The following is a 13,650-nucleotide window of genomic DNA, read 5'->3' on the forward strand; positions in this document are numbered from 1 at the left end:
TTTTTTATTTTTTTTATATCTTTCTTTAAAATATTTTCTTTTATTTGGTGTCTATTTTTAAAATCAAAACAACTTGGCCCATAAAAAGTGAACTTTACAAGAATTTTTCACTATTAACAAAGGCCTCTATACCTAAAATTTTGTATTTGTAACAATAAATTATATTTTTATTCAAAAAGAAAACATTGATTCAGTCTCATTTGTTTTTTCTTTTCATATTTGTTGTATCTTGACCATTAAATTGTTATTTAGTCCAAAGGTATTCCTAATCCAGCAGTCCTATGATGAAAGAAGTTCTCGCCAATCCTGTAGGAAAGCCAAAGCCGTTCTAGTGCTGATGCTATACTTAAAAAATCATTTTTCTTTGTCAGTAAGCAAGGAAGCCTAACATACTACTAGGGATGAGATATTTTGGTGCTGCCTATCCGGTGTTGCTGATTCAGCATGACATCAGATGTGTTAATGTTTTTCTCACTTTAATGTTTTCCATCTTTCTGTTTATGTATGAGCATATTTCTTTGTATATAAGAAAAGGGAAGGTGTTTGAGCCAAATTTTGTTCAATTAATAAATTGCAATATTCCTCTTTCACTCCCTCTGTATGTGTATATTTCTGCATGTGTATCTGTTTTCCTCCAACACCAAAAGGTACTGTCATCAAACCGGGTTCAGTGTCCAGTTAGCCCTGCCAAATTACCAGCATCTGAACAGCTATGCCCAATTGTCTCATTTCATATGCCACCACCGGTTTACTACTTCTTGGGCTTTTGACATAAGTGTTCACTTTCTTGCAGTGCTAATTCTTGCTACACTTCATGTAGTACAATTTTTTGTTAAAGGGTAGAAATATTATTTCTCGGCATATGCCAGATAGGACAATGACTAAGCATTGGAAGCTACCCAGCAAACACACAAATTTCAAGTCTGCCTATGGTTACTACCATCCATTTAGACAAGAGATCAAAGTATTTAAACACAGATCCAGCTAGCTCTTCCCACAGTCAAATTTAAACACATAGCTCATGAAAATAACAAAGAAAAGTTAAATTTACTCTTTTACTGGTTTCAGTCATTTGACTGCGGTCATGCTGGAGCACCGCCTTTAGTCAAGCAAATCGACCCCAGGACTTATTCTTTGTAAGCCTAGTACTTATTCTATTGGTCTCTTTTGCCGAACTGCTAAGTTACGGGGACATAAACACACCAGCATCGGTTATCAAGCAATGCTAGGGGGACAAACACACACACACACATATATATATATACATATATACGACGGGCTTCTTTCAGTTTCCGTCTACCAAATCCACTCAGAAGGCTTTGGTTGGTTCGAGGCTATAGTAGAAGACATTTGCCCAAGATGCCACGCAGTGGGAATGAACCTGGAACCATGTGGTTGGTAAGCAAGCTACTTACCACACAGCCACTCCTGTGCCTAAAATTTTTTTTTTTTTTTACAAACATTTGACTTGTGCCTAACCCTTTTCCTCTTAATACACACTACTTCTAAGATACAAGTCTCTCATCTTTTTATCAATTGTCCACAAGGTCACTCTCTCTCTATTTCAGTTTTACTTTGAAAACTATGTCAGCATGAAAACTGATTCCACTCCATTTCCCTACATCTGTCAGTGACCATAATTTCCAATTACTTTGGTCTAAAATGTCCTTCCTCACTCCTAAATATGAGCTACCTCTGCTATTCTCCCATCTCTTTGTCTTGCTGTGCACTGTAACTTCAGTATCCACAACAAATTCAAAATGATGGAAAGTTAATCAAAAATTAGGGAGATACTGAAATGAGATGAAGAGATTTGTGTTCAGAATTACATCCAGTCAAACAACAAAAGTACAGTCTTTAGAGTTATAACAATGAAGTTGTATGGTAGCCAATGTTAATAGCAGAAAAATCAACACATAAGGTATTATTAGTTGGTGTGTGATAGAATAGTTAAGTCTGTACTAGTAATCAACAATATAATGCATTTATCTTGGTATATTGCACCATGGCCAAGTAGATAAACAGAACTGCTCTTTAAAACATTCTGGAAAGTGATCTCACTACTTTAACCCTTCAGCTGACTTAGAAAATGAAGAATTTAGCAAAATAACTGTTAATCTGGAATTTAATTTGACATAAAATGTTGATAGGTTTTAATTTGGATCACTTTAAAAATTAAGTTTGTATCATAGAACCAGAAGTAGTGTCAGGCAGATGGGTATCAAAAGGATTAATGAAGGTCTTGGATAATGCCATGAGGGCTTCCATGTGAAGAGTATGATACAAAGATTGAGATGAAGGCTTCAAAAGTTCTGTGATGCAAGCATTTAGGAAACTGACCAACTACTTGGTTACTCACTAACTTGGCAGACACATTTGCCAGACAGACTATTGTTGTTGTTGGCACTCCGTCACTTACGACGTCAAGGGTTCCAGTTGATCCAATCAAAGGAACAGCCTGCTCGTGAAATTAACGTGCAAGTGGCTGAGCACTCCACAGACACATGTACCCTTAACGTAGTTCTCGGGGATATTCAGTGTGACAAGGCTGACCCTTTGAATTACAGGCACAACAGAAACAGGAAGTAAGAGTGAGAGAAAGTTGTGGTGAAAGAGTACAGCAGGGTTCGCCACCAGCCCCTGCCGGAGCCTCGTGGAGCTTTAGGTGTTTTTGCTCAATAAACACTCACAACGCCCGGTCTGGGAATCAAAACTGCGATCCTACGACTGCGCATCCGCTGCCCTAACCACTGGGCCATTGCGCCTCCATGCCAGACAGACTATATTCATCAGGAAATCTTGAAGAAGACTGTACCAACTAACATAGGCTAGTGATTAAGGATTTCAGTGTTAGAACTAGGTAGACTCGGACGTGAGACAGAATTATCTGCTGCTTCTAATTGGTGCTTTGATACGACTGTGTTGTGTTGAAGATAACATTGAAATCCATGATGTAGTTCTGCTAATTAGATGGTTGGTTATGGATGAAGTTGCCAACAAGTCATGGTTTAGATTGAGATCAGACTTCGTTTTTCTTTCTTTCTTTCTTTTTTTTTTGTGCAAAACAAGTCCCAAAACAACTCTCAGATTTGCACTAAAAACCGTTCTGAAATTTCCTTTAGTAATGAAAGCACCTTGGAAAGCAGTGACCATCTTCAAAAGATTAATTATATTAGTTTAATGCTCTTATATATACATGCTGGTCTGCAATGTTTGCAGTCGTGTATGCTTGTCAAGAGCAGGGCTCATTAGCCACCAACGGAGCCGCAAATGCAAAATATAAGTTAGTCCTAGAGCACACAATGTTCCTGAAGGTCGGCAATGGTCTTCCTCGGTCACGAGTGGACGACCATCATATATATATATATATATATATATATATATATATATATAATACTCTTTATAAGAGCATCAAAGTAATATATATCTTACCTTCTTATATGAGAGAAAACAAAAAGAAATGCACATCACAGATTAGTTGTCTTCGTTGTTGGATTTTAACAAATCACATGACAATGTATGGGGACAGATCCATCCAATACAAAGCCATTATAGAAAACAAATGTAAAACACTAATGATAATGATGAAGAGCATAAATACTTGCTCAATGGTTAAAAAAAAGATTTTAACTGAATGAAAGATGCAAATTTTGATTAAAGAATTTTTATTTCATCTGAATAAAAATTAAGATTTTTTTTTTTAATGTTAATAAATTAAATTTACAATATTTATAACACCATTTCTTATAAATGTTCATGAAAAGGTTTGCTTGACCAGAGATGATCTTGGGTTTAAACATTTAATCAGCTTCATTTCAGTGTCTCTCAGTGTTCATGTTATTTGCTGTACTGTAACGATAAAAATTATATTAACGATGATAATGATGATAATAGTAATCCTATTATAGGCACAAGACCTGAAATTTTTGGGGGAGGGGTTAGTTGATTAAATCAACCCCAGTAGTCAAATGGTGCTTATTTCATCAACTCCAAAAAGTTGAAAGGCAAAGTCGACCTCAGCAGAATTTGAACCCAGAACATAAAGACAGGCGAAATACTGCTAAGCATTTTGCCTGGCATGCTAACAATTCTGCCAACTTGCCACATTAATGACTTCAAATTTTAGCACAAGGCCAGCAATTTTGCAGAAAGGAAGTAAATCGATTACAATTCAACTAGTACAAATTTTGACCCCTAAAAGGATAAGGGGCAAAGTCAACCTTGGCAAAATTACAACTCGGAACATAAAGACAGACAAAATGTCATTACGAATTTTTGCCTGGCATGCTAACGATTCTGCCAGCTCATCAAATTATCGATGATGATAATGCTTTCTACTATAGGCCTGAAATTTTGGGAGAGTAAGTCAATTACATCAACCCCAGTGTTTCATTGGTACTTAATTTATCAACCCACAAGAGGATGACAGGCAAGTTGACCTTGGCAGGATTTGAACTCAGAACGTAAAGACAGACAAAATGCCAATAAGCATTTTGCCTGGTGTGCTAATGATTCTGCCACTGCACCACTTTAATAATAATGATGATGATAATGGTGGTTTCTGATTTAGGCACAAAGCTAGACGTTTTGAGAGGTGGGTCTTAGTTGATTGCATCAACACCCCACTTGATTGGTACTGTATTTTATCAACCTCACTGAAATGTCGATTGATTTGACCAACCACAGCAGGATTCAAAGTGAAAATGTAAACAGCTGGAAGAAATACCACAAAGCATTTAGTCTGATGCTCTAACGATTCAGCTAATTCACTACCCATAATAATGATAATAATCAGTGATTCATTAGAGCCATACAAGCCATGTATAGCAGTGCTGTCAATAAGGTGAGAGTCAGCCTTGAATACAATGATGAATGTCACATGCAAGTTGGGATTCACTAGGGATCAATTCTTATTCACCATAATCCTCCAGGTCATAACAGAGGAATTCAAAACTGGATGCACATGAGAACTGCTATATGCTGATAACCTCACTCTTATTGCAGAACTGGAGAAGTTCTAGGTATGCAAGCAAAACCTGGAATCAAAGGGCTTTAAAGTTAAGCAGGCAAAGACTAAAGTTGCTGTTAACAAGAAAGCAGATAAGACTCTCTTTTTGTCAGGTAAATGACCCTGCTCAATATGTAGGAAAATAGTGGGAAGTAACTCCATTCACTGCATCCAGTGTAAGTCATGGACACATAATTTACCTGTAATTCCACTGCATCTCTTAACAGATAAGGTTGCTTTCAATAAGCACTAAAAGCACGTGGGACTTAGACTCTCCCAAATTCCCAGAAGGCGCTCTTAAAGCAGTAGTTAGTTTTTGCTACTTAAGTGACCAAATTAGTAACGGTGATGGATACTCTGAAAGTATTATTTCTAGAATAGGCTGGAGGAAATTCAGAGAGTTACTACCTCTGTTTGCAACAAAAGGACTCTCTCTCAGAGTGAAAGGTAAATTGTATGATGCTGTTACACAAATGGCTATATTCCATGGTAGGGAGACATGGGTTCTGAATGCAGAGGACATGCGTGGACTGTAGAAGAATGAAAGTAGTATATTACATTGGATGTGCAACAACAGTGTGCATGAATGACCAAGTGCAACTGTGTTGAGAGAAAAGTTGGGCCTAAGAGGAATAAAATATGGTAAGCAGGAGAGGAGAATGCATTGGTTTGGACATGTGATACATAAGAGTAAAGACAGCTGTATACAGGAGTGCCTGTCACTGAAAGTGAATGGTACCTGTGGAAGAGGGAGACCCAGGAAGACCTGGGATGAAGTGGTGAGTATTAATCTCAGGATATTAGGGCTCACGGAAGAAATGACAATGGACCAAGATGACTGGCAATATGAGGTTCTAAAGAAGGCCCACCCATGTCAGCAAAACTGAATGCTAGAAGCATCTCCTCTTCTAAACTGTATCTTTCTCTTCCTCACTTTTCCTCTTCATTATTATTGTCTCACACTCTCCTGCCCTGCTCACTGCTTTCCCCCACCCCATCTTTATACCCAAGTTTTCACAATCACTGCAAACCCCATCCCTACTCACGCCTTGGGAATACTTGGCCATGTATATTATGACCTCCGTACCTTGAGGCCATGACCTGGCAATTGCCACAATTCATCTCTCTCCTCCTTACTCTACCATCCCAATCTATGCTCTGATCTTTGAGAGACGATGGTGAAGTGCCAGGGTATATAATACCCTGGCACTTCATCATCGTCTCTCTCCTGCTCTCTCGCACTTTTGCTGTTTCCCCACTCTCTCTTTCCCTTATTCTTCTCTCTGGCTGAGTAACCATGTATCTCTCCTACAGCAACACATCTGTTTCTGCCCTCCTTCTTGATAACTCTCTCTCTCTCTCTCTCTCTCCGCTTCTCTTGATTTTCCCTCTGTGTAGGTAACCAAGTATTTCCTTTACATCAGCACACCTGTTTCTGTCTCTCTGTCACACACTAACCTTTCATCATCTGACACAAGATGCCCTCCTCCAATGCTTCCTCCTCTCTCAAAGAATTTTTGTCTTGCAAAGTTACTTGGAGACCCTGCTGGTGCTGGTGCCACATAAAAAGCATCCAGTCCAAACTGTGAAGTGGTTGGCATTTGGAAGGGCATCCAGCTGTAAAAACCATGCCAAAACTGACCTCACATAAAAAGCACTCAGCCCACTCTGTGAAGTGGTTGGTGTTAGGAAGGGCATCCAGCCATAAAAACCATACCAAAACAGACAGTGAAGCTTGGTGCAGGCTCCTGCTTGGCCAGCTCCTGTTAAACTGTCCAAGCCATGCCAGCATGGAAGGCAGACTTTAAATGATGAATCTCAATCATTCTAACATCTGGTAAGTATCTTTTCTCTTTTATTGGACGATGGCCATGCTGGGGCACTGCCTTGAAGGATTTAGTCAAACAAATCAACTCTTGTAAGCCTGGTACTTATTCTATGAGAACCTTTTGCCAAACCTCCAAGTTACAGGAATGTAAACAAACCAACACCAGTTGTCAAACAAGGGTGGAAGCAAACACAACACACAGATACATACACAGACATATACGTGTATAGACAACTGGAGCCTGGTGCAGTCCTCTGGCTTGCCAGCTCCAATCAAGCCATCCAATGCATACAAGCTTGAAGAACGGACATTAAAAGATAATAATGATGATGATGTACACATATGATGGGCTTCTTTCAATTTCCATCTACCAAATAAACTCATAAGGTTTTCGTTGGCCTGGTGCTATAGTAGAAGACATTTGTCCAAGGTGCCGCGCATTACATACTGAATCCAAGAGCACAAGGTTGGGAAGCAAGTTTCTTACCTACACACCCACATCTACACCTAAAAGGCAAAGTTGGCCCTGGCTGTGTTTGAATTCAAACAGCAAATAGCAGGAATGGTAACTGCAAAGCAATCTTTCCGATGCTCTAATACCTCTGTCAACTGACTGCTACGGATACATGTAAGAATGTTTCACTAACGAGTTATTATAATTAAAACAGAAACACACCCAGAGTTATCAGTGTTTTTTATCAAACATCAGACTCGTTCTTCATTAGTTGCCATATAGTTAATATTTAATGAATTTGTCTCTCAGGGTTTCCCTTCCCACAAAATTGACATTAATGCCAAAACAACTTTTTTTCTTTATGTGTGTAACTTCCATTAAGTTGAATTTTTTTTTCTTGGCCTACTACATAAGTATGTTAGCTTACACCCCCACACAAACCAGTATATATTGTTTTCAAGTTAATTTTTTTTTATACTTGCATAGAATAGGATTCATTGAAACAGGTTTTCTATGGCCAGATGCTCTTCCTGCAATCAACTCTCACCTATTTTCAAGCAAAATATTTTTCTGTGGTTGTGTATGCTTTCACAGGAGACTGAAAGTGAATGACATTGCTCACATAATGGTGTCCCTTGCTTGCAACTCTCGGCCAAGGAGACAAAACACACACACACACATTGAAAGCAAATGAACAGAAAGAGTTACCACAACAGAGTTGAGAAAACAACAAACAGATGATAATCGCACCAGGATGTATTGTGAATGATGCAGAAGAGATTAACCTTGGTAGACTTCAGAAATAATTAAAATGAATGAGCTTTAAATGTGAGATGAAGACATCAGTTGCATAGGTCTACCTACCATACAGCATCTGTACTATAGACTGGTTTAACAAATAAACAGAAAAACAATAATGATGATAGTAATCAATAATAAATCTCTGAGCCAGGTATAAACAGTAGCTGCACGACATCGTGAAGTACATTTGCCACTTAAATGTGGCTAACCCTTAAGAGTTGATGCTACTGTAGCTTGTAGCCCCAGGAAGACACCTCCTCCAGCTGGCTATTGACACACTTTCTGCAAATACTGATAGGGCACAGATAGTGTGTCAATAGCCAGCTGGAGGAGGTGTCTTCCTGGGGCTACAAGCTACAGTAGCATCAACTCTTAAGGGTTAGCCACATTTAAGTGGCAAATATACTTCACGATGGTAGTAATGTTGCAATATCTGAATTTGCAATTATAACATAAATACCTTTTTAATTAGCCAATCCATATCATCAAGTGCTCTGGACATTATTTGACTTATTCGGCTAGGATCAGTTTCATCTGCATGGCTGTTGAATCCCTGCATAGATGGAAAAGAATCAGAATCGACATGCTAATATTTTCAAATCACCTGTGTAAGAAAAAAATTTAACATTACATCAACAATGTTTCCTTTATAGTTTCTACACAGTGGAGACGCAATGGCCCAGTGGTTAGGGCAGCGGACTCGTGGTCATAGGATCGTGGTTTCGATTCCCAGACCGGGCATTGTGAATGTTTATTGAGCGAAAACACCTAAAGCTCCACGAGGTTCCGGCAGGGGATGGTGGCGAACCCTGCTGTACTCTTCCACCACAACTTTCTCTCACTCTTACTTCCTGTTTCTGTTGTGCCTGTAATTCAAAGGGTCAGCCTTGTCACACTGTGTCACACTGAATATCCCTGAGAACTACGTTAAGGGTACACTTGTCTGTGGAGTGCTCAGCCACTTGCACGTTAATTTCATGAGCAGGCTGTTCCGTTGATAGGATCAACTGGAACCCTCGATGTCGTAAGCGACGGAGTGCCGACAAAAAAAAGTTTCTACACATTAAACTAAATAGTGCAAAACTTAATATAAGTCCATAGGGTTAAGGTGTTTGCTTCCCAACCATGTTCAGTCCCACTGCATGGCACCTTGTGCAAGAGTCTTCTACTATAGCCCCAGGTTGATCAAATCCTTGTAAGAGGATCTGGTAGATGGAAACTGAAAAGAACATCTTGTGTGTGTGTCCTCATCTTGACATCACATGATAGATGTGGGTGTCACTGTCATTTGTTTCCAGTCTTTTATGAAACCTTGTCCAGTCATGGGGAAATATTACCTTGCCTGGAAACAAGTGGTTTTGCAACAGGAAAAGCATCAAGCCATAGAAAATCTGTCTCAAGCAAGCATGGAAAAGTGAACATTAGAAAAAAAAAATAATAATGAAATTATTCAAATACAAATGAGTTACAGAAGCTTTCCATCATTTGCTTACTGCTCATTCTATTAGTCATACTTCATATATATTATGTGTTTATATTCCAAAGAGGTCAGCCAGTTATTAGGTCGTTCAGAAAATAATGACCAATTTTTTAAATAAACCTATATTCTTGAAAAACTGAACTATACAAAGGTTTAATTACTGAAAATATGATCTCTGAGCAGCTATGCCTTTCTTCCATCAATTAACAAGTTCATTTATGCCTCTTCAATAAAAATCCAAAGATTATGATGCCAAGAAATCCTTGAATTCAGTTTCAACCGCAGTTTTGGAACGGAAGGATTTTTGCCTTAAATAAGTGTCTAGATACTTGTTAAAGTGGTGGCTGGTGGATGAAAGATCAGGAGAATATGGAAGATGTGGCAAGGACTTGTGTGAGCTTCTGCAATGTCATCCTGGAAATGTGAAGTCAAGTGTTGTCATGGAGTAGAATTGGACCACATCAATTAACAAGTAGTACAGGTCTCATTGTGCTTGAGTGAACATTCATTCCTTCCAGTTGCTTACAGTCATCAAGCATAGAAGACATTTTTTCTTGTATAGCCTGAACAGTTTCAGGGGGTGGTACTAACTTAGTTTCCTCACCACTTTTCTCGATTAAACTTCTGAACTGGAAGAGCTTGTTCATGGCTACTTCCAGTTCAACGAAATTTCCACCCACGGCGGCCGAAAAACTTTGTTTTTTCCTGGGTATCCTTGAATTTTTCATTGTTTTTACCTTCTCCCATCTCAGGAAAACCTTGGTTCGACGTGAGGTCAAAATCCATGTTAGACACTTGTCACAAATGACAAATGACAAGAAAAAATTTTTTCAAAAATCACCCGTAAATGTTAATAATAACAGTTCACAAAAAAAAACAGTATTCAGAAACTTTCAGCCCCGTAGGGTGAAAATTACTGTTTGTCAAACGACAACAGTTCAAATATACGTAACATATCACACAATAACAAAAAAAACACAGACTGAAACAAACACACATAATGTTGGGTAGCAAATGAAAAAATTGACGTGTAACAGAGGAGAAATTGTTTGGCTAGAGGTGGCGCTGCCAAATTCCCGTTTTAAATATATAGTTTTCAAAGTGACAACTAGTCATTGATCTATAAATTAGAAAATTACTATTTTTAAATCTCACAACAAGAGATATTCAGCAACAGTACTTTGTAGTAAAGATTGTTTGCCAACATAACATGACAGTCCTGGTTTAGGACAAATGTAGCTGTAATTTAGCCCCAGGAGAATCGTCTCCAGCTGGCTATGACACCATCTATGTCCTTATATTTTCGAAACAAGGGAATCTAGCACCCCCACTCAGCTCTAGTCACTGATTTATAAATTAGAAAATAGTGATTTTCTAATATATCATTAATTTAAAACAATGTGAATAAATAAGCATTACATTTGATGGAGTAATCTGAATACTAAAGAGTTAATAACTTTAGCCCACTGAAGCGGTTCTGATAACTTTTGTTTTCTTTCTCAAAGAATCTAGGGTGATAATTGTTATTTTTTAGACCTAGTTACAGATGAGGACAAATATCTGTCAAATGTAAATAATGTACATAATTCCTTATCTCTTAAATATAGAATTGTACAGTTAATGGAGACATTCAAATCCCTGCACAGTCATGAACCAATACTCTGGTTACTGTTCATAGATGGTGTCCTTTTTGTCTGGGAAGTGTTACAGAACAGTTTAGTTTTACTTCTTGCAGTTCAGTAACTGTTACACAAGAAAGCTGTGGCTTTAAGTCCAATATAAAATTCACATCTAGTTTTCCAAAATCTAGTGTTGTGTTTTTGGACACAAAAGTTAAGTTTTCAGAAGACAGAATAGTGACAGAGTTATTTTGAAAGACCACATCACCCAACATTTACCTCCACCACCATTCTGATCATCCACATCATACAATTCAAAATCCCAATTTTTGAAGATAAAATGGATTTAAAAGACATAGGCGATTATTGGAAACATGCAAATGCTTTTGTATGCCATTATGTCAAATGTGGTTACAGTGAATCATGATTAAAAGAAATCACAAATGACATAGCTGAAATCAGGAAGGAAAGTCAAAGTTTCACACAATTTTAGAAACCAAAATAAAATTTGTGATCAAATTCTTTTAGTGACTAAGTGGTAATAAAATTTTGCGGGCATTTCAAAAGTTTTGCATGAGAATTACCAGCATCTTTCAGAAAAATATCTTTGTTTCAAACAAATATTCTCTTAATAGTTCTATATTTAAGAGATGAGGAATTATGTACACTATTTACATTATTTACAATTGACAGATATTTGTCCTCAAATATGCCCATGGGCATATGGCGTAGTGGTTAAGAGCGCAGGCTACTAACCCCAAGATTCCGAGTTCGATTCCAGGTAGTGACCTGAATAATAATAATAATAATAATAATAATAATAATAACAACAACATCCAAAAATACCTTAGGAATGAGAACCTAGGTTCGAAATTTCCCCAAGATGAGGACAAATATCCGTCAAATGTAAATAATGTAAATATTCCCTTATCTGCTTATTGTAGACTTTAGATACAATAAAAATATAATAAAACTATTAACCACTACCTCTAAGCCGAAGAAAATTGGAGTTTCTGAAGGATGCATCTAGAAAAACTGCCGCAAGGGAAGTAAGCCCTGTTCATTGTCCAGCAACAAACCACAACAGAAATGTTAAGATTTATAAAGAAGGTGGGACATATAAAGATTCAAATTTGGTGTACGCAGCAAAAAGCACCACTTGATTTATGTTGGTTGCACAACAGAACAATTAAATAAAAGGTTCAATAGGTGTGGGGGCATGACATTAAGCATAATAGCAGCAGTTCAACGGAACTTGCCAGACATTTTACATCTAATACATGTAATTTTGAGGAACATTTGAAAGTGCACATTCTCAGAAAACACTCAATTCGATCATCTGTAAGGATTTGTAGGGTGATAGGGGGTGAGAAAATTCTAATCAAAACAATTTCTTCTTTTTTTTTTGCGTAACCGTACAAGGCCTAGTGTGTAGAAAAGATTGTTTGCCAACATAACATGGTAGTCCTGGTTTAGGACGAATGTTGCTGCAATTTAGCCCCAGGAGACATCGTCTCTAACTGGCTATACAACATGATTTGTGCCCTTATATTAAAAAAATTTTTTTTTCAAACATGTTATGTTGGCAAACAATCTTTACTACAAAGTACTGTTACTGAATATCTCACGTGAGATTTACAAATAGTAATTTTCTAAGGCCCAGTGTGTTGAACACAAAAATGAGGTGGTATCAAGAAGTTCTCAGACTAGTTCTGTAGCATACCAACAGATGGCAGCACATAGTTGCATCCACAGTGAATTCTTCATGACGACAATGCATCCTGTCACCAAGCCCTCCTCACTCATGAGTTTCTCACCAAAAACAAAATGGTATTGCTTCTGCACATGTCCTATTCACCAGATTTAGCACCTTCAAACTTCCATCTCTTCTCCAAGATGAAAATACAGCTCAAAGGTCAGTTTTAACATTGTTGTCAAGATCAAGAGCGAATCACAGAAGGTCCTCAACTTGCTTATGGGAAAGGACTTCCAGGCTGGATTCCAGAAGTGGTAGGAATGCTGGGACCAGTGTATTGCTGTGCAAGGTAACTATTTCAAAGGAGATGATGGTAAAACGTAAGTAAATAAGTTATCTTTTATTAAACGTAACTTGTCCGGGAACCTTTTGATACCATCTCATATGCAGGACTTTTTTGAAAATAACTGTAACTTATGACTGACTATATAGTGTGCTTCAATTCAGAATAGATAATAGATTGTGTATATTCTTTTACTCTTTTACATGCTTCAGTCATGTGACTGTGACCATGCTGGAGCACCGCCTTTAGTCGAGCAAATTGACCCCAGGACTTATTCTATCAGTCTCTTTTGTCGAGAGGACGTAAGCACACCAGCATCAGTTGTCAAGCGATATTGTGGGGACAAACACAGACACACAAACATATACATACACACACACATATATATATATATATATATATATACGATGGGCTCCTTTCA

General features: G+C 37.8%; 1 protein-coding gene across 1 annotated transcript in view; it reads right to left on the bottom strand.

Annotated features, from left to right (window-relative positions):
* Window positions 1–3,648: 3,648 nt before the first annotated feature.
* The window catches only part of LOC106871265 (LYR motif-containing protein 9), an 11,495-nt gene continuing 1,493 nt past the window's right edge, over window positions 3,649–13,650 (bottom strand). The window contains exons 2-3 of the mRNA XM_014917628.2: window positions 8,552–8,644; window positions 3,649–3,849 (exon numbers count right to left, since the gene is read on the bottom strand). Of these exons, the coding sequence (XP_014773114.1) occupies window positions 3,838–3,849; window positions 8,552–8,644 (105 nt within the window). The 3' untranslated portion in view covers window positions 3,649–3,837. The remainder of the gene's footprint in view (window positions 3,850–8,551; window positions 8,645–13,650) is intronic.

The sequence above is a fragment of the Octopus bimaculoides genome, chromosome 16, assembly GCF_001194135.2.
Source record: "Octopus bimaculoides isolate UCB-OBI-ISO-001 chromosome 16, ASM119413v2, whole genome shotgun sequence".
Lineage (NCBI taxonomy): Eukaryota > Metazoa > Mollusca > Cephalopoda > Octopoda > Octopodidae > Octopus > Octopus bimaculoides.